Source organism: Glycine max, chromosome 7, assembly GCF_000004515.6.
Source record: "Glycine max cultivar Williams 82 chromosome 7, Glycine_max_v4.0, whole genome shotgun sequence".
NCBI lineage: Eukaryota > Viridiplantae > Streptophyta > Magnoliopsida > Fabales > Fabaceae > Glycine > Glycine max.
Window position 1 is genome coordinate 5,774,084 of NC_038243.2, and position 27,719 is coordinate 5,801,802.

A 27,719-nucleotide genomic window follows, 5' to 3' on the forward strand; every position below is an offset into this window, starting at 1 on the left:
GATTAAAATATAATTTTCATTTATCTATTTTTTTAAAATCTGTAATCTTAGTTTTTTTGTTTTTTAATTAAAATATTTTATAATTTACTTTTAAAAAATAAAAAACCTTAATCCTTTCATATTTTATTGAAACATTTCATTTTCTATTTTTTTAAATCTATCAATTTCAAAATTTCATAATATTGACTGATATACGTGTATATATATATATATATATAATTATTTAATTATTGTTAAACTTAATTTATAAAAAGTATTAAAAAGTATATAGTAAATGTTTGAAATAGATTGTAGAGGTTAAAATTATAAATTTTTAAAAATAAGAGACCAAATATTTCAATTAAAAATAAAAAATAAATTTCTCGATTAAAAAATAAAAAAACTAAAGTCATTAATTTAAACAACTAAACCGAGAATAAAAATATTTTTTAAAAAGAAAAAAAGAGTTGACAGTGGATTTAATTGTGACTTGTGGTCGATCGTATAGGTCTTTTCACACGTGATGAGCTAATGAATGAAATGATAAGAACGCACGGAATTAATTAGCATTTGACCAACACAAATCCATTATTAACTTATTTTTTCTTCAGTCTTTGTTAGTATTGAAGTTCGAAATAGATTTTTCTTCCTCGTCATCTTTTATCTTCTACGATACACCCTCAACCTCTGCCTATAAATATGAGCCAATATTCTCTCCCATTTCCTCATCAGCACTTGTTAATTTGCTATCCTAGCAAGCACAATCCACAGCTTTTGCAACTCAAACTAGAGTGATCATATAAATATATATACCTTCCGGAGAAACTAATATTAAACATGCAGAACCAACAGCTTCTGTCCAAGATTGCCAACAATGACAAACATGGAGAGAATTCTCCATATTTTGATGGGTTGAAGGCATATGATAGAAACCCATTTCACCCTAAAAAAAATCCTCAAGGTGTTATCCAGATGGGTCTTGCTGAAAATCAGGTATGTGTGTGAGCTAGAAAATATTGTTGTAGCCAAAGATGAAATGCAGTTTTCTGATATTATAATAAGTTGACTCATATGGGGGTGTTCATTTTTTTTTTCTTTTCCAGCTCTGCTTTGATCTGATTGAAGAGTGGATAAGAAATAATCCCAAGACTTCCATTTGCACTCCTGAAGGAGTGCATCAGTTCAGAAATATTGCTAACTTTCAGGACTATCATGGGTTGCGAGAGTTCACAAATGTAAGCAACAGAAAAACATAAGTTAAAGAAGAAAAATTCTAACAACTATATATCAACACATATTTAATTTTAACATACTCTAATTTGGTACATACCATAAAAATTTATTAGAAATAAAAAAACTTATGTTAGTCTCACTCTTTATTTAATATTCACTCATTATTTTATAGTTTTTAATAAATCTTAATGGATAAAAATTAAAACAGTATATATGTCACGAAAAATATATTACGTACTCCTCTTAATTAAAAGAGAATAATCATCTCACGTAAAACTTTCACCTCACGTGAAATTTTCGTTTTATTTTCTCTCTTTATATTTTCTTTCAATATTTATCATATCACTATATAAAAATAAATATTAATAAAAATACATGTACTAAATATCTTAAATATATAAAATAGCTATTCAATATTCTCTATTTAATATAAGTAAACAAATTAAAAGAAATATGTTATATATAAAAGGATTTATAACCAGTAAGCGCGTGTTGTGTTGTGTTGTTAATAAGTAATGTTTCTGTTCTTTTTTTTAAAAAATTCAGGCAATGGCAAATTTTATGTCAAAAGTGAGAGGAGGTAGGGTCAAATTTGATGCAGACCGTATATTGATGAGTGGAGGGGCAACAGGGGCAAATGAACTAATCATGTTCTGCTTGGCTGATCCTGGAGATGCTTTTATGATTCCTACCCCATTTTATCCAGGGTATGTACCTTCTTTTCCATTATACTTGTGTTCATTCAATGTATGTCACTGTAGTACTCACCCATCACACGTTAAAAGTGGAAAAAGGAAAGCACGCATTTATAAAGCCGTATAATTATATTTTTGTTTTGAATTAAGGTAGAATTCAATGTCTTAACATGCTATATTTATTTTAATTTGAAAAACTTTTGCAAAAAGTTGTTTCTAAACGAATGAAACATTGTATTGAGATATATATGTAATGTAGCTTCTTGCAACTTCTCTCATAATCTTCTAGTTTAGAGTTATTATAAATATTTTTAATTAATATAACTGCTACAGGGTTATTTGTCAACACAAGCTTATTTGTCAACAAGCATGGGATAATAATTTAACTGCTACAGTGTTATTTGTCAACACAAGCGTATGGTATTCTTGTTCATATGTTAAATCCAAATTATACACTCCATCATACAAGCTAAGTTGATGGTAACTATATATTGACCTTAAAATTTGAAACCATGAAAATGTGTGTACGGTCACCTCATATTCCAAAAGGAACGTCAGCACAATCCTATAGTTACGCACACATGCAGCTCTATCTTTGGAATTTCTTTTTCGGTCAGATATCTTGACATTAATTAACAAATTTTGAGAAAAATTTAATTTTACAAAAACACAATTGATTTCTGTATTTTTTAAGGAAATAATCCTATAGTATTTTTCAAAGAATTTGCTGTTGTACCAAACACAATTTTCTTTTCATTTTAGAAATTGATTTCTGCATTGATATATTTAATTTTACAATTAGAATGTTCTAAAAAACTGTATTTTTCATTGAAAATAACTATATAAAATTTTATTCAAGACCCTTAATTATAATTCTTTGTCCACCTATCCACTTAATGCGTATGGACCACAATACACATTATATATACACAATGACCGATCGGTCAAAGCAGAATTAAACTATTGATTGGGTGATTAGATTCATATTATAAAAAGTTATAACACGATTAAGAGGAGGCAAAATTAATTGATTAATAACGTCATATCAATGTTTGATCACGCAAGCCTCTACCATTACACAACACAAAGAATGACATCAATGCTTTTGACAGAATGAAAACGACTGATATACTAATTTTCATATTTTACTACAGATTCGTCCGTGACTTGTGTTGGAGAACTGGGGTGCAATTAATCCCTGTCCACTGTGATAGCTCCAACAACTTCAAGATAACAAGAGAAGCTCTTGAAGTAGCTTACAAAAAAGCCAAAGAAGACAACATCAACGTGAAGGGGTTGATCATAACAAACCCTTCTAACCCTTTGGGCACAACATTAGACAAGGACACGTTGAAGAGCCTAGTGAGCTTCATCAACGAGAAAAACATTCACTTGGTTTGTGATGAAATCTATGCTGCCACTGTTTTCAGCTCCCCTAGTTATGTGAGCGTTGCTGAAGTGATTCAAGAAATGAAACATTGCAAACGTGACCTAATTCATGTGATTTATAGTTTGTCTAAGGATATGGGGTACCCTGGCTTCAGAGTTGGCATAGTTTATTCATTCAACGATGAAGTGGTGAATTGTGGAAGGAAAATGTCGAGTTTCGGATTAGTCTCTACGCAAACTCAACACATGTTGGCATCAATGCTCTCGGATGAAAAGTTTGTAACTAGGTTTCTTTCGGAGAATTCGAGGAGGTTGGAACAAAGGCATGACAAGTTCATGAAGGGGCTTGAAGAGGTTAACATTACTCGATTCCCAAGCAATGCTGGACTTTTCTGCTGGATGAACCTGAAGTGTTTGTTGGAGGAACCAACGTTTGAAGCTGAGTTGAAGCTATGGCGTGTGATTATTCATGAGGTGAAGCTCAATGTTTCACCAGGCTCTTCCTTCAATTGTTCTGAGCCTGGTTGGTTTAGGGTTTGCTTTGCCAACATGGATGATGAAACTGTGGATGTTGCACTCAACAGGATTCGTGCATTCGTGGGTAAAGAAACTAAGAAACCTGTGGGATTCAAACGTTGGCAACCGAATCTTAGGCTCAGTTTTTCTTCAAGGATGTTTGAGGAGAGTGTTATGTCTCCTCATTCACCTATTCCTACGTCACCACTTATTGGAGCTACTTGATTAATTGAATCAGGGTTCTGCACGAGCGTTTATATCTTTCAAGAATAATAATGATGTTGTTCGAGTCTGCATGCGTTTGAAATTAATTAGTCTAGCTAGATGTGGTTTTGTTTTTCTTTAGCTAATAGGGTTTATTTATACCTAGTGTCTAGAGTGTGTTTGCTGCTTATGATATTTTGTGTGTAGGTTGTCCTATTTACAAACGGCTAACAGTCAAGTAGCTAGGGTGTGACTGCAACTATTTGTGCAACTGAAGTAATTAATACATGAATGGGAAAAAATGGCTTTATTTTAGCTATTTTATATTGGGTTGCCTAGCTTACTCAAACAAAAATGAGATTAAACAATTCTATTATAAATTATTGACCCAATTAATATATGACACCATATATTTTTTTTGATAAAAATTAAAGAAAATATTAAAAAAATTATAATATTTAACATCTTGTTTAATTAATTGAGTTAAATTTTTTTATATATGTGTGTGATCATCTAAAAGTACATAAGGATTGTATCAATCATTTAGATGGGATTATTAATGCATGTGATTGCTTAGTGAGTCAGTTAATTAAAAATTTATTGTGATTGGTTATCTATCTAATATATTGTTTTCACATGTTCAAATTCTCTGGGGAAAATATATTCAAAATAGAAACTATTAATAATTAACTAAAATGGAATCATATTCTTTTTTACAACACATGTTAACAAAATAATAAGAAGAAGAAGGTTAATTCGATATATAATTGAAGGTTGGTTGTTTGATTCAAGTTCGCAATTTTTTGTGACCGCATGCTGCATATATATATGCTTGGCCGGCTTCACTAGTTCTGTGGAGTGTGACATGGAGCACATCTTTAAGATTCGGTTCTTGATGACAAATAATATATGGAAAACTCAATATTGTTCTTCTTTCGTGCCTTCGCGGGGAGTATGATAATATGATGTGAAAGGGTCTTAATAAGTGTCTTATTTTCAATGTCCATATCTACTCATCCAATCCAATAATGTTCTCCCAAAAAATATTAAAGTATGATAATTAACAACTTATATACTCTTATTGAATGCACTACGACTCATTATATATACCACTAGCTCGTTGATTCATACTACACGCCAATTTCAAATTTGTATTTTTTATTAAAATAAATTGTATTTGATGTGAATTATTATAGTTATATACTAATGAGAAGTTAAAACAAAAAAATAATATTTGAGGACAACTATATTTGAAAAATAAAATTACTTACCGGTTCTAAAATAAGTGGTTTTTAATTGATTTTTAATATTAATTAGTGAAGGTAGCCCAACACTAGCTTTACTAACCTTCTACATAAGCGATACCTCCATTTTCTTTCTTCTTAAAATCAAATGCTTATTTTGAGAAACAATCCAGTCCAATTATCCCCTGTATCTAATAAAATCTTTTGTCTAGATTAAGGTATATATGTACATGATGGATCTTGAAAACAAGTTTTATGCTTTTGTTGCAATCTAGATTCTTTGTTGTTCTACTACGTGTGATTGCATGCGGTGCTCGATCAACAAATATCCCTGGCGAGCATGGCTTTTTCCAAATTCTAGTGTAGTGGGGTTTATAAGTTGTTGGATCCTGTTCTTTCCTTTGGTCGGGTTTATGTGTAAGGAAAGGTCCATTGAGTGTTAACTTTTCAGGTCTTTCTCCACCATGAGAAGGGGACACAGTGACCCACACACTATGGACACATTCTGCGTTTCCAATGAATTGCATATCCAAATTACAATCCTTGTCTCTGAAACCAAAGTTGATAACTCATATCTGGGGCTAAAGTGGCAAACAAAATCTGAGTATATCCAACTGTTCAGATTTTCTTGGAATTGACTTGTTTAATTGGGAACTTTTCTTGTCGTCTGGGACATGTTTATTAACATTTCCTGTTCCTTGACAGTGATCTTTCACACTGTTAGCAACATGCACTAATAATTTATATATTACGTGAATTATTAATAATAGGAATTGATCCTAGGTCTACTACTTAATGTGGTGGTATCCCAGCTGTCTCGAAACTTGAGACTCTTAATCCTTGGCTACCTACTTACCTTTGAATCTAGATTAAGAATGTATGGTCACATACTCACATATGTATAACAAACTAATTAAATATCTAGGTCAATTATATATATGCAGCAGAATAGAATCGAAGGTTCGTTTGAAATGAAACGTGACTCAGTTGATCAGCCACTTGGCTATTGGGAGATTGTGCAACGTATCCCTTTCATGATTATATATCATAGGGTAATGTTCCCCGTCATGGGTGGAGTGTGAAATGAGTACAAAGGAAAAAAAAAAATACAAGGCTAAAATAAGAGGGACTGTGTGATTAAAAGAGACTGAGAGTGACAAATAGATGGAGAGAAAATATGTACGGGGGAATAACAGATGCAAATTAAAGAAAATAAATGTAAAAATATCAATTTTTTTTTATTAATGGATAAGTGTTGTAACTACCATGAACTTGACTCTTTAATTTGTCCAACTGCTACACAATATTAATCTTGTCCATGGGAGTTTAATTTATTTTTAGTTATCTTCTACGTACGTAAGTGTAAAGTATCAACGAATTTTTTCGGTAACTAATATGTATAGTTAAAATTGAAAATATGAAAAGTGAATTGAGTGTATGTTTAGAAGAGTTTTTGTTTTTTTTTGTTTTTAGAAAACAATATCTTATTTTTTTTAAAAAAAATCACTAAGTTCTTCAAAAAAGTTATTGTTTTCTCAAAACAAATTAAAGTAAATACGTACTAAATGTTTTCTTGTCAATAACATTTTTTAACTTTAGTTGTTTAAAATTAACCTTAAAAACCAATGTTAATTTAAATTTAAATTTATTTGTTAATTTCATAATTTTAATTTAAAATTATTTTAGTTTAAATTTTATTGTATAGCATTTTTAATAATCTTAAATTTTGGAATAGAAAAGAAAAAATAAAATAAAGTTCTTCAAATCAACTTATTTGGAAGTACTTTTTAAAAATCTGTATTTAAAATCACTCTATTTTTAAATTTTATAAAACTATCTTTAATACATTTTTTTTATAAAAAGAAGAAAGTAAAAATTAAATTAGACCGACCAATATCTAAATGAATTAGTACGAATAATTTATCACATGGTCGCCTGGGTGATGAGTTAGGAATGTTGACTCAATAAGTTTGACTAAGTAGTGTTAAAGGGAATGATTAACAAGTAATTATTGGTAATGGACCCAATGGAATGGTACAGTCTATGGGACAAACTCTAACGCGTCTAGATAATTGAATATAACAATGTTATCCCAAAAAAAGTTTTTTTTTATTATTATTGACCTTATAGATAATTGGAATTTATAACACTCTCCCACTTTACTCTATCAATTACACCTTTTTAGTATTGACCTTATAGTTTAAATAACATATACCTGTGCAATGCAAATTTAAATAAAATAAAATAAGGTAATGATAATAAAGAAAGAAGCAAAATAAATATGATTTACATTGTATATCTTCTCTTTTGTCTATCACACAACATAATAAAACAAAAATATCGAAAATTAATTATTTTTTATTTTCTAATTATAAGATTATTATAAATAATTTACATCTTTTAAGAAAAATAATTAATTACATTAAATATATTAATTGTTTGTATTGTTATTTTTAAATTATATTTTGTTATCTTGTTATTCATTTAATTATTTTTCATTAATATTTGAAAAAAGAAAAATTAAGTAAGAATGTATAGAAAAAATAATTAATATATTTAAAAATTAGAAAATGATCTTAATATAAAAAAATTAAAATAATCTTATATTTGAGATAAAAATGAGTAATTAACAAGCCAGATCACTAAAAAAAACATCATTGAAGGTTTCAAAGACTTGAGTCAGTTCACAGAAAAAAAAGAAAAAGAAAAAAGTATTATATGAAAGGTAAACAAAAATGAACCCGTTTGTTTAAAGTACATGTGTTTTAAGAATTTTTTAATAAAATAAAAAAATTTATATGTATTTTATTTTATTCTTAAAAATACATATATATTTGAACTGTTTTTTAATTTTTTTTTTATGAGTTTAAACAAACTTATTCGTAAAGAAAGAGATATTCACATACTTAAAAGTTACAAGAAAGGATGAAATTAAACGACCTTTCCTTTCTCTCCCTCCTTATTTTTTTTTTCCAGCATTTTCTTTCTTCAACTCCATAACAACTAACATTTAACATTATTTTTTAGATATTTTATATTACATTATTTATTTTAACCATATATATTATTTTTATTTTATTTTAAATTTTATTAGAAATATTTTAAGATATAATATAAGATCGATAGCAGAATATACAATATGAAAAAAAAACATAACTGAAACTAAAACATTCAATTAAAACTATTGCTTTATAAATAAGAAAATTACAAGAGTTTAAAATTAAAATTATAAATGCATTCAAATATATTTTTATCAATATAAAATAATATAAAAATGTAGTATAAACATATATATTTCTATCATTTTACATTTATTATATCCCTCAACATATAATTTTATTAAACACTTATAATTCAATAAATTAATTTAACAACTTTTAGCTTTCAATTGATTTTTTTAGCTTTTAACCAGTTTTTATAGTATTAATTATTCATTTTGCAAAAAAAAAAAATATGTTAGTTATTTTGTTTTTAAAATTTTCTACTTTGTAAGTTTTCATCATATATATTCAATAAATACTTGGTTTAAAACTTGTAGTTTATTGATGACTTTTATTTTCTATTTAATAGTACAAAAAAGATTTTTAGTAGTAGATTTTTACATTCTAATTTTTTCTGTAAGCGATTTAGAATGTATGGCTAGAATCAATGTCTATATCCATTATTTCTACAATATATTTAATGAAGAAACTAATTTTATATATTGTTTATGATGACTATTCAGTATTGATGTAGAAAGTCTATTTCGTAAAACAACAATACAACTACATTAATTACAGTCTTGAAATGCAATATTCCAATTGAAAACTCCAAAAACACTATCAGAAACTGACATAGAGAAACACGTAACAAATCCATTTCATATAAGGACTAATTTTATCCACAAATTTTATTACCGACCAATTTAAGCATTTTATTATTCACAAATTTTATTTAAGAATATCTATATATCATGCATTTTCCTCCTCTACTTCCCCTGTTAATTAAATAAGAGGATCATTTAAACACCTAAAAAACAAGAGGGGTCATTTTCTCACTTTTCATTTCCTTCACTCCCCGTTGGCCAAATTAAATAAGAAAATTAATCTTTTCTCCTTTTTTCTCTCCATGTTTAATTTCTTTGAACCAACGTAGCGTGAGGATCTAAAAAAATGTATTTTGAATTTGAACCATTTGTCCATATAGCTGGCATCGACTAGCTTAGCGATGTGGACGGACACCATAAGAAAGAACATCGATCGCAGGCAGTGGGGAAGTGAATTGAGGGCAAAGATTTCTGACCCAAAGCATGTCGTTGACCCAACCATGCATTACTATATATTAATCTATTCCATTAATGCTTTTTAGGTTTAGTCAATCGCTAGTTTAAAAGAAAAAACCAAATTATTAGTAGTAGTCTCTTGACTTCGTTTATGCTTGCCCCTCACATGCGCACGGTTAATTTAAGAAACTGAGGTGTTCATTTACACCGTCTTCAAACTTTATACAAGGATTGTCACTGCAACTGCATGTTCATTTACACACTATATATGGTGTAAAGAGTTTCTTTCATAAGTGTTTTAGTTATAAATTGCATGTCGTACACACCTATGAATAATTTATATTAACTTTTTAGAATATTTACATTAAAAATAATAATTCTCATGAGTTCAGATTAATTAATCACATACAACTTTTTACACTTAAATGTTGCTGGTTCAATTTAAGTTCAGAATTTATAAGGTCATAGATTAGAATATTAATGTTAATGAAAAAACTTGTTGATAATGAAGATTTTGCTAAAAATAGTTACCTTGTCATATTTTTTGAAAATTTAATCATTTGACAAAATTAATAAATACTTTACATTTTTGTATGATTAACAAAAAAGAAATTCTGTAAAACAAATCTTATTAATTTATATATTTTCAATGAATATATATAATTCAATTGACATGTTGAATTTGTGGAAAAAAAAATTAGGTTTAATCCTCAAATTTTAAGTGTGATTAAGTAATAATTAGTTTCATAATCCACCAAAAAATTAAATCTGATAGAAATATCTCGAGGTCGTACACTTGAAATCAAAGACTCTGATTATGTGGTGGTTAAAACAAAGAAGAAGAAAAAAGATGAGGCAAAGTTGTATTTGAGAGATGAGATATATCACCGACAATTCATATATGTTGTATGTTGTGCAACACAACCATAAATGTATGTTGACGCTTAATATGTACATTGACTTTGAGTCAACAAAAAAATTTCAACGTTGATCCATGTTCTAATTAATTACAGTAATTAGAAGCATCAAGGAGTAAAAGTTCTGAAATCTTTTCACCAATTCTGTGGGGGTACAGGCACTGCGATTGGAAACACCGTCCTTATATATAAGGATAAGAATCCTACGTGTTTGTGTTTGTTCCTTGACGTTTATATATGGAAGTTAGTTGCATTTATATCTTGCACGTATTTTCAACTGAGACAACATATGCTTTTTTGACATATGCATTGGCGTGTTCCTTGATTTAAACCAAAAAGAAAAAACCCCGACAAAAACATAAATCCAGTTTGAATTTTGAAGCAGAAAACTTGTATAACAATCAATACTCACACTTTTTTTGCATGATTTTCATTCATGCTGCTACTGTTTATTGTTCTTATCATTCCTGCCTTTTTTTCTTTTGGTTAATATTAATTGTTTTTATCGTTTTGAACTTTGCTTGATGGTTTATGCCCCCTACTCTTCCTTCTCCTCAACCCCAAAAATGTTTCTGATATTCAGTTTTCTATTTTTGGATAAGCCTTCTTCATTTCTTCTGACCAGTTGGAACTTTTTATATATATATATATATATATGCGTAAGTTGACGAAGATTAATATATCACTCACTCACCGACCATCATCGGTGACCTTGATTGATTAAAAAAAATGAAGTCATCAATAGTCGTAAGAAATAGGAAACCATATAAGTTTTGTTACTCTGTTGAATGTTCTTCTAGTTCTTACGTTTTGTTTTTCATCAGTTGGCTTCAATTTTCCATTATCGTTCTTTAAAAAGGAAGAAAAGAAGTTTAAACATACTTTTAATTAATGTTTATTAGAATGATAAAGAGTTTGAATATTCTATTTGATAATCGTGTATCAGAAAATATACAATGCCAAAGTATTAAATATTTTGAAATACAAATTTAAAAGAATACCTTCATCAGTTGCTGTGTTTTTTTAATTTTAATATAATAAATACTCCCTTTATTCTCGTACAAGTTATCAACGAGTGCCTTTAAAAAAAAGTTGTCAATTAGTAACTAACTTTTTTTTCCAATTTAACTCTAAGAAAAAATGTTGCTTTCAAAAACTAAAAAACTTTTTACATAATATTTTTTTGTCGTTATTTTATCAGATAAATATTAGGATATTTTATCGTTTAAGATAACACTGAACAACAATCAAGTTGCGCTAACGGGAAAAAGAAAAAACAAGGCTTTCAATATGGACTTGATTCTATGCTATCCAATCCTACAAAAACAATGAAAAACCGTAGATATTAACTTAAAGTGGAAAATAAAATAGAAAAACCTAATTAACCTAATAACAACTCTAAAAAGCATCTTAAGTCATAAAAAAGAAGATAAGTACTCAAATTTGTAACTAGAAAGTAAGCATGAATGAACTTATCGTGGTGATAATTTTCTCAAATCATACAAAATTTCAAAGAAAATTCATAAGTATTGACATTGTTTCTAATTTATAATAGCATTTCTAATATTTATTAAATTTTAGAAATTCATAACTATTTTTGTTTTCTTTTTTATGATTTTATTTCTTAAATTGACCCTTTGGATTTTCACTAATCGAATATTCACAAATATATTATAGTTGGGCTGAATAACTCACTTGATACCTATAATTACAAAATCTTTTCCTTTTAATTCCTATACTTAAAAATCTTTCCTTTTAGCTATTCCTAACTATTTTTGTTTTCTTTTTTTATGATTTTATTTCTTAAATTGGCCCATTGAATTTTTATTAATCGAATATTCCCCAATATATTATAGTTGGGTTGAAAATTAAAGACTAAAAGGGATTAATGCCATACTAAAAGGGAATAATCACGTGTAAGAACTATAAAAAGAAATGTTTTTAAGTATTTGGATTAAAAAGAAAAAAATTGTAACTATAAAAACAAAATGGGTAATTTATCAGAAAAAACTAAACGAGTAATTAAAATTATATTATATTCCTTAATATAATAAATGATATTATGTTTAAATATACAAATAAAAAAATTATAGACAAGAAAAAATACTTTAAAATTATTTACGTATATTTTATTACTCTCCATATATATTATTATTTACAAAAGATAAATGAGTAATTAAACATATATTATATTATATAATATAGTAAATAATATTATGTTAAACAAAAAATACTTTAAAATTATTTATGTATATTTTATTACTTTATATATGTATGAAAATTTATAGTTCATTACACAACCCATTTTTGTTTATTAACATCATTTTTCACTTATTTTGTTGCCTACTTAAATGGTTTCTTTCTGCCAATTTTTCTATCTATATGAATGAAATTTTAGCACCCATTTTTCTACTTATTTACATTATTGTTTGTCTTTCTTTCTACTTAGTTGCATAGTTTTTAAATGTCCTTGCTTTTAAAAAAAGTTATTTATCTCCTTAAATTGATGTATCAGACATTCTGCCTTGTCTTAAATTCTCATGTCACTAGCTTCTAAATATCTAAGGTTAAAATAAACTGCCTTGATGAAAAGAAAAGGTTGAAATCACCAAAGGTGAAAATAAAGGAGATTGTTTTTGTGTGTGCAAAAAGAGGGGCCTAAGCCCAGGTGAAAAAGAGAAATTAATCTAGCTCCACGGGTGTACTGTCTATATATTGGCAAAAAGAAAAAATAATAATTGAGAGAACATTTCAGAAGGAAGCATGTGTTGCATTGATTCATAGGCAATTAAAATGGACCCGTGTCCTACAACGTGGTTTAACTGTCTAATGTTCAAATTTTTACTATGTAATTATATTTAGTATCTGACTATATTTTGATTATGATTGTAAATAATACATATGAAAAAAAAAAACAAAAAAAAAAAACTGATCAAATGCAAATTAGTTAAATAGCGGAAGAGAGTCTCCAGGTGGATTGAAAATAGTGTGATGATTGTGTACATCTCATTTTGAGATAAGGAAAATAAATAAATAAAAAATGATAGATATGATAAATGTAGTGAAGGAAAAATGACTGGATATTTATAATTTTTCTTGAATAAAAAAAAACGCCTGGATGATTTTTTATTTATTCTTTTTGGCAAAGCTTGGATGAAATTATGCCTAACTAAAGTTAACGGTAGTTAAAGTTATTTGCTCTTTCTTTTGGAGAGAATGACAAACAAAAAGTTATTGAGAGCGAGGTGATGGAATCACTTTAACCATACTCCACTAAGTAGTGTATTAGAGAATGAGTACAAATCTAATACATGAGCATGAATAGATTTACAAAAATATAACAAAACAAACCATAGATAACCAAAAGTTTAATATTTATTTCTTACTAGATAAGACCGAATGATGAAGGCCAATTATCTTATAAACAACATTAGAAAAACAATGATGATGGCAATTATGACCAGCTAACAGTGCACTTAGCGATCATGACGCTTCAATCATCGAACCTCACAATTGTCGTGCATCAAAGGTAATAAATCTTATGTCGTATGTGGTGATTAATTCTGATCAAGGTAACAATCAATCAACTACCTGATATATGAAGATTAATTGGACCTATATGTGTAACACGAAATGCAGATAAAGACAAAGCTCTGAAATGAAAAAAGAATCTCAATAATGGGGTACTATGCTTTTCAGCCACCATGTCCCACAAGAAAAAAGAAATGACAATGCTACGGACTAACAAATAAAAAAGACATTTTCTTTATGGTTTGGAGTGGTTGAAGATGTGCCAGTAGATCCGGAGTTGGGGCTGCTTCCCAACCCAACCCCACAAAAAATAGCCTCTTATTTTATTTTAAATAATATTTTTAACAAGCACACACTCTACACTAATTTAGTGGATGTGGGTGATACATACAATCATAAAACAACTTTTATATTACAGGAAAAAATGTATGCTTAAATTACATCCCCAAAATTTTATTCCTTCTTCTCTACACATTGAAAATATCTCTCAGTATTAACTCAACAAGACATCACCATATTATATACAAGGAGTTCCTTTACTTTTGGCTGATCGCTCATATGGGAGTGAAAGAGAATAGAATATATTACCATATTGAAAAGGTATGTCCTTCCCTTGTGTTTGGACAACTTACTATTTAGCAACGAACAAAACTTACATACAAATCTTTAGGCTCCTTATAACCTTGTTATTTGATCAAAATTAAAGTTTTATTTCAATAATCTACATAATAGAAGTTTACATGTAGATTATCGAGATAAACTTCAATTTTGGTCGAAAATAAACACCAAATATACTTACAAAATTACATCTAAGTTTTATCCTTCAACAAATGACACAAGCATTGGGATTCTCTTCCATGCTTGGAGCATAGTAGTTTGTGGTCATGTAGGGGTTATATGCCCTATAAGCCTTGACCCATTCCAAAACAGGATCTGGGGCTGGCTCTTTCTTCTTATCATCCTCCTTCTTCTCTTCTTTCTTTCCTTCTTCCTTCTTTCCCTCCTCTTTCTTTTCTCCCTCCTTCTTTGCTTCTGCTTTCTTGGGATCCTCCTTCTTCTCAGGTTCCTTCACTGGTCCAACTGCTACTATGTCTGCCTTCCAGTATTTGCGCAATTTGCTCACCACAGTTACCGGATCAACTGTTCCTATCACTGTTAATTTCTTCTCTTTCATATCCATGGCTATGGCATCAATTCCTAAGATGTTGCACAAGCTTGTTATTAATTAGGACTTTTTCTCTTTGGAAACATAAATCCTCAAGCAGAACAAATATTTTTCTTAGAAGAAATTATCTATAACTTCAAATGTGAAGGATGCCAAAATCCAATCAGAACCAAACTATCAAACAAGAATTCTCTTGGCCAGGAAACAACTTGAAGAGTTTATTTAATCAATGTCAATCATGGCAAAGGGTGAGGAATGGCTTGGATTAAATGGGATTTGGTTGCTTCACCCATTGACATGGGGGGTTGGGGATTAAAAATTTAGAAACATTTAACAAAACTTTGTTGGGGAAATGGATGTGGAGATTATTGAGTGAGGATGAGGGTCTTTGGAGAAAAATGGTGTTGGAAAAATATGGTATCGAGGATTTAGATAGATTCATCCATGAAATTGTTGTCTCTGAGGGGTCCCAATGGTGGAATGACTTAATACTCACATGTGGGGTGGGGGGTGAGAGTAGAGGTTGGTTTCAAAATAGAGTGGAGAGAGTTTTGTGGAATGAGAAACACGTGAGTTTTGGGTATACATCATGGGGAGGTCAAGAATGTTTTTTTAAGAAAATTTAATAGGTTGTTTTCTATCTTGGTTACAAAAGAGGGACGTATTTCGGAGGTGGGAGGATGAGAAGGGAATGAATGGAGGTGTAATTTGGAATGGAGAAGAAGAAGATGCTTTCAATGGGAAAATAAGTTGATATAGTAAATGATGACAGCCATTGGCGTGAGAGCACTTACAAGGGACGAAGAGAATGGTTGGAAGTGGAATCAAGGGGAAGAAGAGAAGTATGTAGTGAAGGAGATGTATCTACAGCCACATGCAGGGAATATCTCGAATGAGGAGGAATCTTCTTGCCAACTGTGGAAGCTAAAAGTTCCATCAAACATTAAAGGTTTTGTGTGGAAGCTGAGTTATATCGTGTGCAAACAAAGCTGAATCTTAGCAAGAGGAACATCATACCAGTGGGATTAAAAAATTTGTGCAATCTATGTTGCCTAGAAGTGGAATCCGCGATGCATTTATTCTTTGAGTGCAGGAGGACACATGATTTGTGGAACAAATGCTATACGTGGTGGGGTGATCAACAAGTATTAGCAGCAAATAATCAACAACATTTTTGGCAACATGTTGGTAATTTGAGAGGAGTGAACCGAAAATTAGCATGGTGATCTATGTGGATGAGTCTTATCTAGACAATATGGTTTTATAGAAATAAGGTGACTTTTAACAGAGGAGAGTGGCAAACCAAAGCAATATTTGATGAGGCAAGATATAGGACTTGGTGTTGGTGCAGAGCAAAGGTACGAGGGTTTAATTATTCACTTTATGTGTGGGGGTTGGATCCGGTAAATTGAATAATGAATCTAATGTAAATCATGGGGTGCAAAGGAATTATGGAACATATGAAGATAAGGGTGGGTAAGGCAACTGTGGCAAGCATTACGGTTTGCATGGAAATGCTTGAATGGTTATAATTAAAGAAGAGACAAATATAAATGTATATTGGGTTCTTTTTGTTATGTAAAACAATTTTAACTTAGCTAGTTGGCTATCACTCCTTGTGCTAACTAACTTGCTTTTATCATAATATATATATTATTTGGCTGTTAAAAAAATCATATTAGATGCAAATTATAATGTAAATTGTTCGATGAAAGTATATATAACTGCTTTTCGCATTGCTATATCAGAAGCTCTGTTCTCTAACCTTTGGAGAATTTATCGACATGTATACATAATTACATATCTTTGTCTTAATTAAAATTGGAGCATTGTTGATCAGTTTCAACTATAGAAAACAAAATAACTTATTACGCAATATCAAGTCATTTTAGACCCATGTTTCGTATTAAGCATGTTCTGTCCTCAAGGGAAACAAAATGGGGTGGATCATCTTAGTTTTTCGAGGTAAGATTTAATTAAGGGAATAAATAAGTTACTTTCGAGGGGCTCCCAATTGACCCAAAAAAAAACATTATATTCCAGAATACCGCAAACATTAAAAAAAGTATACTTAATATTAAATAATTAGAATAAGTAAATATACATAAGAAACTTAAGAACGCATAGAGATCTTAGTATTAGTATTTCTTTTATAAAAAAAAATTGGCCATTTTTAGTTTCTCTTTTTTTGTTATCTTTCATTCCCCTGATTTGAACATTCAGAATATAAAAAATTAGATATTAAAGTATCTTAGACAAAAATACTGATGACCGCGGTTTAAGAGACGTGCAGCCCTTTACTACTGTCTTCTTGATCGATTCTAAATAATTCATTTTCCAAGATAATAGAAGGTTAAATTTTTTTATAAAAAAAAAAAAAAAAAAGAGTGGAGGAACAACCCAAACTAGCAAAGTGAACAACAAAATTATTTAGTACCTGAAAGAGTTGAAACTGTTTTCAAGGCCTTCTGCTTATCCTTGTCATCATGCAAATCTAACTTTAGTACAAACTTCTGTAAGCAAAATTAGAAACCGTTTCAACCCATATTCAAATTAATAAATCTTTTGTAACCTTAATCAATGACAGAATATTTACCAGAACAACATACAATATCTGAACAAGAAAAAAAAGTGACACTTGAAAACAAAATTTTTCTACCAACCAAAAGCATATTATATATTGGAAAAGTTGTGATCTAAACCATCCCACATATGGCCACACATATTCAAATTAAATCCAAAACCAGGATTCTGATGAAGGGAATATCAAAATTCATATAAGGGTACCCCAGATCTTTGAATCAGGAGGAAAAAGGAGAAAACAGAGGAAGTGAAAAGAGAAAAGAAAAAAAAAACGAAGGCATAAAGCTCATAGTGAATCAACAATGAATTCAAGTTTTGAGTCAAAGTTAAAAGGAGAAAATTGTCCATTTTCAGAAAAGAAATAAGCAAATAAAGAAGAATCAAAATTGACAAGTATGAAATGAGCCATACCTTCATTTTTTTTTATATTAATGCAATTTTATGCAGATCAAACGAGGAGAAGTTAAATTGTTTAAGAGAATGAGGAAAAATGCGTTGCTGCAGAGAGGACTCAAGAGGGTATCAAATAATGCTCCGATGAAAAAGAAAAGATAGAAAGGTAGGTTTGGAGAAAGAACTGTCAGAGAACGAAAGGTTGAATCTGCAGTAGAAGTATTTATATGAATATGTTCGTTTTTTTTATTGAGCAGGTGTAAAATGATACGAATGCCTCTCTGACGTTGTAATATTTAATGGGTGAGAAAAAAGAGAATAATAGAAAGAGAAGAAAAAGAGGAAGAGTTAAATAATACTACTCCAAAAAAAAGAAGGAAGAAAGTGATAGAGATTAGAGAGACATGGAAAATGAATGCTATCAATTTTCGGGACCAAGTAATCAATACTTATCATTTATCAAAATTAAAAGCTAAATTTATTTTTTATTAAAAAATATTTTTTATAATATCAAAGATTAAGTCTTCAAATAATATCATTTACCACCAAATACATTAATCAACTACTTCAAGATTATTTTAAAATCAAATTTAAATTATATTAAATATTTATTAAAAAGTTTGTTATTAATAATAATTCTATAAGACTCGAATAAAATTGTTTCTTTTAACAAATAATACATGTAACTAAGACCAAGCTAATGCTTCTAGTAAATTTTGCACAACTTTAGCAAGTAAAAAATCTATATTCATTAACTATTTATAAAAACTGTATATACAAAATCTAATAACATCTTACTTACTTAATGTCCATAAAAAAATAAATAGAACAAAAATTATATGAAATTGGAACACGACACGATTGATTGTTATAGAAAGGTCAAGAGTTGTAGGCCCTTGAGAAGCTCCAAGCATCGTTCTCTGAGCACAAACTCCACGCCAAAATATTGCAGCAGCAGGTGAGATTTTGACTGGCTGGTTAAGGCTGCTATAGCTAGGCCAGGCCACCACCCAAAATTGAACTAGTGCTTTTACTTTATAAGTGCTTATAATAAATATTTAAAGATTATACATTGATTTATTTTACTTTATAAAGTGATGTATGTTTTCTTTCGTACCATGTTATAATTATTTTTTATAGGTAGAATTCTGTTTGATTAAATAAGATTATTAAAGACCATAAACTTTTTATTATGAATATTTAATATCATTACATAATTAAGATTTAAATTTAATATCATTAGTCAGATGGGAATAATCGGATGTTAGTTAATTGAAATGTTTATTTTATAGATTACATTTACACTATTTTTTTATAAGAGATAATTTTATTGAAATTTGTCATGATTATTATAAATGATAAAAAAATTTCTTTTAAATATTTAAGATAATTGAATTTCAACCCAAAATCACTAATTAAGTTAGCCTAGAACACATTGATAAGTTTTTTGTGTATGAGCCTTTATTGATTTTGTTTCCGGGGAACAGATAAGGCTCTTTTTTAGCCTTGCAATAGGTCCTCCTAATAATAAACAAGAGAAATAAATTTTTCAACAACTCATCTTCCATTCCAAGAACATCAGTTAAGAGGCCTTTTTGGGTCCCCAAGAGTTATTTACAGAAATTCTCTTTTCCAAAAACAAAATGCAAAAGGAAGAATGTCAATATAAATTCTAGAAGACTACAGAATATTAGTTTGAATTTTTCTTTGAAAATCTTCCCTAGGCGTCACAAAGCAATTGATATAATATACTTTATGTGGGTGTGGTTTAAAGAAACACACGGAAGCCAAGCTTGGTTAAAAGAAAACAAATACTTACTTTCATCAATGGACTTTTCTTTTTTACTGAAATCAAATAGACAAACTTAGATTATTGTTTTAACTGTTTTTTATGTTATTCTTTAATTAAAATTGAAGTTATAATTTCTAATACAAGGTTTTATTATGCAGATTATAAAACATTAATTTTAATTGAAAAACAATACTAGAAGTATCTAAAAGAATTACTTTAAGTTTTCTTCTCAAAAGAAAAAACTTCGATGCACTTCTTTAAGTGTCTTTTTTATCTTGTTCTTCAATTAAAAGTTTCACTTCAACAACCTTTATGTAAACTTTTGTGATATAGATTATCAAAATAGAACTTCAATTTTGATTAAAACACAATACTAAAAGTATTTACAAAAAAAAAACTACATATAAATTCTGTCTTTATCAAATATTTGAATCGATATTACGCACAAGTTAATACTCTTTTATTAGATAATTTTACAATTTTGTCACAAGAAAAATGTATTTGTATTTTTAAATAAATATTATATAGGTGAGTTTTTATCAAAATGCGTGAAAATCACTAAATAGATAAATATAGGCTAAATTACCTTTTTAATCATTTTTTTACAGATTGATCTTTTAAAAAAATTATTTTAATCTTTAATTTTTTAAATTAATTTAAAATAATTTTTTGTTCTATTAAAAATTAAAATTATGAATAATTTAAAAATATTAACGATTAAAAATATACTTCTCAGCACCCTTCCTCCTCTTCGTCTTCTCCCTTGGCAAAGCAAGAACAGCTCCAAATTCAAGTATGCGTCAGCGCTGCTCCATATTCTCTATTTCACTTTTCACTTTTGCTCAGAGCCTTCGTGTCATATATCTACACAGAGAAACCACCAGTTTCTTGTGTTTGAAAAATATGGCTTCACTATTCATGGTTTGTTGTTTGGTTGATTGAAAAAAAAAGAAAAAAGAAGAGGATATGGAACCAAAATAAAGTTTATAAAAATATATTATGTATTGTAAAATAATTTTATATTATTATTTATAATAAATTTTTAAAAATTATCTTAAAAACTTTATTAATCATAATAAATTTGTACCCCTCAACTATGAACTTATTACATGTTGACCCCTCCAAGTGGTCACATGCAAGGCACATGGGTTGTTTAATGAATTTCTTGGACACAAATGTCCTCATCTTCGTGAGCACACTTAATGTTTATGGCAATCAAAACTGAAAAACATGGCGAGCCAAAGAGGGAACATTCAGAATTTCAAAATCCACATAAACCACTAAAGCAGCTACAAATTTTGGACAAACCTAGAAGACTCCACAACTTCGAAACCCAGCACAGAAAATGAACAAAATTGATTTAATTGTAATCTCTCGTGCACATCCCATGTTCTTCATGTGGCTGGATGTGTGTATATGTGCAGAGTGGCTCGCATAACCTTAGTTGGTTTAAGCTCAATACAATGGGCCTGTTATTTTTGGACCTATTTCTACACACAAGATTTGTGGACCAGTAATATTATACATTATTTTTTATACACAAAAGTCCAGGACCCCAAAAATGTCACTAATTTGGCTGGGCCTTTTTAGAATTTTAGTTGTCTGAATATATATATATATATATATATATATATATATATATATATATATATATATATATATATATATATATATATATATATATATATATATATATATATATATATATATATATATGAACATGCTGCCAATGACAGGCAAAACATGTAAAGGAATGCCACAACATTCAGTTCACTTGGTACCATACTCTATTCCAGTACCACTACCAAAGTATCTAGGATGAAGTCCAATATTATATATATATATATATATATGGTATGGCAACATTATTACATAATAGTTTTTCAATTAGAATAATGACACGTGAATTTTTCTTCTCATATATTAAATAACGTATATTAATACATTACTGCTTTAAAAAATGAATTGATGATAACTAGAAACTTTACAAAGGGTTTGAAAAAATATTCTTTTATAACTATTTAAATGTCTAAATTTTGATAAATGATCATCTTTAAAAAAAATTATTAATTTTATACATCAAAATTAAAATTAATTTTATATTAAATTATTATAACCTTAATTGTTATTGTAATAATAATCAACACACAACTAATTTTATAAAATTTTATATTAATTTTTCTTTAATCTTGCAAAAAAATTTAATTTTACATAATTTTATACTAACTAATATTAATCATTATTATAATACAAATATATAAAATTAATTTTATACTAATTAACTTTTATATATATATATATATGAAAAGTTTTAAAGGAGGAGGCTTGAGCCCCTACCCCTTTAGATCCGTATGCTAATAGATCATTTATTTAATTTAAAGTTTAAACTTGAGTTATTCATTTGATATAAGTATTTTTTTTATCGGGCAAGAAGAACACGTGCTGAATACATTCTACATATGATTTTGCAAAGTTTTGTATTGAAAAAACACAAATCATCATGACAAAATAATTGGCTCTTAATATATATCATCTTTCTATCACAAATCATGACAAAATAATTATTTTGCAAAGTTTTTATCACGTTCTTCAAATCATTATATTTCTCTCTTACATCACCTCTCACATTTTCAATCAAATGCATTTTAACCTTGTCAGCATATAAAAGACATATGATGATCCGAAATTCACCAAAACTAACATGATCATTACAATGCAAATCTTAGCGTGGAATGTGAATATCATGCTTTGCAGTTATGTTATGTTAGCTGCTTGGAATACTCTCCTACCTACATCCTAATAATGTTTAAATAAATTTCATTATAACACTTATAGGAGAAGAATAAAAAAAAATCGAAATAAGTTTTTATTTAAGTTAAATTTAACTCATACATAAATTAAAATTAATTTTTGAAAAAGTTAATATGAAAAAACTTAATTCGAATTAACTTGTACATAAATTAATTCAAACTTTTGAATAAGCTAACCTTTCTCTATTTTTCTTCTTTTCCTATAAATATTTATGAAGTTTTATCTAAATAAAGCCTGTGTAATGCATCTTTCTAAGGAACTTTATAGCAACTAGAGTTGAGAGTTGTCACTAATAATAATCGTTGTGTTTGGTTCGACGACATTACTGAAAGGTGGAGCACGTAAAAGTGAAAGCAACCAATACTGGCTTTTATATTTTGTAAAGAATTTAATGTGAATCAGACGTGAAATGTGAAGATTATTTGCAAATCCAAACATATACTAAGTGATACTCTATTTGTATTTTAATACCTATTGGGAATCTCTGGGATGTCTCCTCTGACTCAGAATCTCCCCGGCCTATAAGTCAAACATTCTCGTTAAAACTGAACGGTTTAATTACAAGGCAACTAAATTGAATTAGATTTTAGAAAATAAAATAGAGCAATGTATATGCCAAAAAAATGTTTTGAAATCGGATAAAATGAATGTCAAATTTGTTATGTCCTTGACATCATTTTCTCAAATATGCAAACAAACGTTACCCATGACTTATGATCGATAGCAATTTTGCACAAAACACACATAACTTAATGACCCCACATGATTTTTCTTAAGTTCCTATTTCTCCCTTTTTTTATTCAATTTTTAACCAATAAAAAATAAATATCTTATTTCGTATTCATATATAGAAGAAACTTCTTCATACATAATCATAATATTTCTCCTTTTTATTTTTCAAGGAAACTGAGACTAAGCAATCAAATTCACGTATCCAACCATCAGTCTAACTGAATGCGTAAAATTATTATAAATTTTTCGATACTTATTTTTAATTTCTACAGATAAAACAAAACATATCTATCCAATCAAGACACAAAGATAGTCCAATCTTGTTCACGCTTGTCACAATATTACAGTACTTCCTAGGCTCATAGTCTTACAGTTAGTTGACTAAGAAATTAGGATAATACAACAACAACAACAACATGCACATGCTGAAATAGAAAAAGATCGAACGAGTACAATTTTCAGGCGATCATCAACCAGACCCAATGGGTGAACCGCAGTTAATTCAAATCCATTGAAGTGGATGGCAACAGTGGACGCACCACCCTCCTTATTTGTCGACGTTTCAGCCATATCTCCCTGAAACGGGTTCTGATCATGGTGAGCACATGAGTGATGAACCATAACGTATACATAATGAAACTATATGATTCCCAAGTATTAGGTAGCAACAGCAACACCAAGCAAATCAACGAGAGTGAACCAAAGACGTGCATGATGGTGTCAAAGTGATGAACCCTTATAGTAGTAGCAAACTTGAGTCTACCCAAGAAGGCCAAGCAATAAACAAGAAAGCTAGCAATGGAGACTATGGTGGTCTTTGGATGAAGTTGAAATGGGGTGGGATTTTCCGGATATCTTATTTGCAGAAAAGCCACAAGGCCAAAGAAGATAAAAGCAACAAGGGCATGCAGAGGATTGGTTTCTGCTGCCATATTAAGTACTTGGATATAGATGATATTGAAGGTTACTTCAGTAGTACCTCTGAAAGCACGATCCAAAGGTGCGGGTCTTGGCCTTACAAGATCATCCATGGAATCAAAACTCATATGGTGCTTTTGAGGACTGCTCAAAGAAGCCAGAAATTAAAGATACAGGAGACTATGTGGATGAATAATTAAGTAATGGGGTTCTGAAGTCTTTATATAGCTAGAGTCTATTGCATGTGTTTCAAATAGGAGACATACTTATTCGAGTATATATATTTTCACGAAGTAAGTTTCGTAGAACCTGAGTGTTAGATTTGGGTATTTCACTGAGGTTAATTTCCGGATCGATCGGAGGTAATGATTCTATGTACTAACTAGCGCCGCATTTTTTGACTCGGTTTGGAAGATATCATTCGTTGCACTAAACAAATAAAAGCGCTAACTTTCTTTTCCTACAATAATTAATTAATGATATTATATTATCTTAAAAGCGCTAACAATAATTAAATGCCTGAAAATTTGATCAGTGGTCATTCAATTGCATGTTTAGACGACAATCAAGTTTTTTTCTTTTTTTGGAAGGCAAAGAATAAATGCATTTGTTTTTGTTACAATTAATGTCTGCCTACAAACGCCGACAAACATGTAATTTAGGTAGGAATTAATAAATAATAAATAATAAATAAAAATTAAATTATAATTGAATTAAATAAAAGAAGTTTGAGTATAGATTATAAAAAGAAAGTTAATACTTATTAATGTAAAATAATATTTCCTTCCTTGAAAGATAAGTATTTTATTATCTCTAGTCATCACAAACTTAAATAAAGATAAAAAAAATTAATCAATTGAGTGAAATTTTATTTTTCTCTTTTCTTTAAGAAATCAAGTACACTAGATAAAAGTCTCATTGTAAAAAAAATACACATTATTTATCTATTATATATTATTTGTGAAAAAAATACTCATTATTTATGTATTATCTTTCCATGGAGAAAGATAGCGAAAGTAATTAATTCTTTTGATTTGAGTTTTTGGGTATGTAGATGTAGGCGGTGCTTTTCATTGAGTGGTGATCCTTATACTCTCCACACGAAAGTATTCAGCCAAGGGAAAGGGAACAGAGAACAACAGTTCCATCTATGGTTCGACCCCACCAAGGACTTCCACACATACTCCGTCCAATGGAATCCTGCAAGCATCATGTACATATTCTATATATATTCCTATAATATTTCTTTCCCATAATTAATTAACCATAACTAATGAGTTTAATACCTATACATGCACTTTAGTGTAAAATCTTTTATATTATCAATCAATTAGAAATTATTGTTATGATTTTTAAAATAATTTTTATAAAAATTAATAAAATAATCATGATATTTTATTACTGGATGATCATATAAAACTATTTTAAACAATCACATATTATTATCATGTATATTATATTTATTAATTTTTATATAGTTGTCTTAAAAATTATATCAAGAATAATTTGAAATTAAATGACATTACCAAACAATTTTAAACTGCATTATCATTAAATTCAAAATATATACCAATTCATTAACATCTTTATTCATAATTAATCATTTTTTAATTGTAACAGATTCTCTGTGAACGGGATACCAATAAGGGAGTTCAAGAATTTGGAGACAAAAGGGGTTCCTTTCCCAAAGAACCAACCCATGAGAATATACTCTAATTCAGGTGAAAAAGAAGAACCCGCCCTTAAGTGGTGGAAATTTCATTTAACGTATATTTCTAATTCATGTAAGAAAAAAAAGAATAATAACGATGAAATTAAACATATAATTTATATTTTATCGGAATGATTTTAAGGTACAATTTTTTTATAATTAATTTTATGGAATTAATTGGATTTTAATTAACTAAGTTATTTTTTTTATATTTTATCATTTTTGAATTAATTCAGAATAAAATATAATTACTGGATTTTTTTGGGAATATATTTTAAGTTAATGAATATATGTTAAAATATAATTGTTGATTTAATTAAGTTAAATTTGATATTCTATCGGAAGAGCGCCACATATAATAACATGAATCATTATTCTACTATTTATAACAATTATTGTGTGTTTCTTTTACAAACTGAGTATTTTATGATAATTATAACCTATAAATTAATTACTTTAAAATTGACTATATGATATTACTTTTTTAATTAAATATAAAAAAGATAAAAAAAAATGAATTACGGTTGTGATTTTCATCGACTAAATTTTTTATTTTTATTGGGATTGATTACTCTACCAAAAAATATTAATTGCGCAATAAATATTACCCATTGAGGAACATAATAATTAAGAAAATAAATAAATTAAAGAATTAAGTAATTAAAAAAATTAATAATTTTTAAATATTTTTAGAAAAAAATATTAAGATTTTTTTAAAAAAATTATTTCAAAATTTAGTTACACTAAAAATCAAAAGAATTATTATAAGATGCCAAAAAATTAGAAAATTTTAAAAATGCGTATCTTGGAATGAAAAGCACCGCCTACATGTACATTCTGAAACGATTGAAAAGAAATTCTTTGGAATTGCTATTTAGAACCCATTTTTTACTATTTTCAATCCCACTTGCTCAAAATTTTCCAAGTATTATTGTTGAGTATAATTAAAGGATTTAAATTTTGTGTCCCGAAATTAAATTAACGTGAATGTTTTAAAATTATCAACAACAAATATGTATATGATATATATTCGCTTCAATATGATTGAATTTCAATTATTCTATGGGTTATAATGTGAATGTATGATATTTATTTGGCCTGAAATGAAATTAATAAAATGGCTATCGATTATTAATAGAAATAAATATATGTAGGTCATATATTTGGTTGGAATTAAATGTATGATGAATCTGTTAGTCATCAAAGTGACCAAATTTATAAGGTTGTTTAATTCCAAATTAATGATTATTTCAATTACTCATAGAATAATGGATGTTAAATTATATGATTATTGGTTTATGGATACATTGAAATTCATTGTTATAAGAAGTTTATGGATCTTCCAAAGGTTGATTAGTTATTCTTATAATTAATGAATATAATTGTAAGAGATTTGTGTGTATCATTGGTTTTATTTATATACCCAAAGATAATAGGTACTACTAATCGGTGCATATTTAATTGTCAAATAACGTTAAGAATTTTATTAGCATCATCATGTTTGTACGTTGTGTGTTGGTGTATCACCCAAAGGAGAGTATCAATATATATTATTTGAATGAATCATATGTATGACATGTATTTTATGTGTCAAAACACTTATGTGAATTTTGTTATGCAATACATGTTTCTAATTCACTGAATT

The 27,719-nt window shown here is 28.4% G+C and overlaps 2 protein-coding genes across 2 annotated transcripts; one reads left to right on the forward strand and one right to left on the reverse strand.

Annotated features, from left to right (window-relative positions):
• Nucleotides 1-795: 795 nt before the first annotated feature.
• Nucleotides 796-4,335, forward strand: LOC100817401 (1-aminocyclopropane-1-carboxylate synthase; the record flags this gene model as incomplete). Its single annotated transcript, XM_014777798.2, has 4 exons — nt 796-972; nt 1,083-1,214; nt 1,759-1,919; nt 3,062-4,335. Coding segments are annotated over 4 exons (1,446 nt in total), but the record flags the coding sequence as incomplete, so codon positions are not given.
• Nucleotides 4,336-14,655: 10,320 nt separating this feature from the next.
• Nucleotides 14,656-18,306, reverse strand: LOC100499838 (uncharacterized). The gene is given in 3 exon segments (NM_001249783.2): nt 14,656-15,166; nt 17,572-17,647; nt 18,129-18,306. Coding segments are annotated over 3 exon segments (456 nt in total). The 5' UTR covers nt 18,135-18,306; the 3' UTR covers nt 14,656-14,792.
• Nucleotides 18,307-27,719: the final 9,413 nt, after the last annotated feature.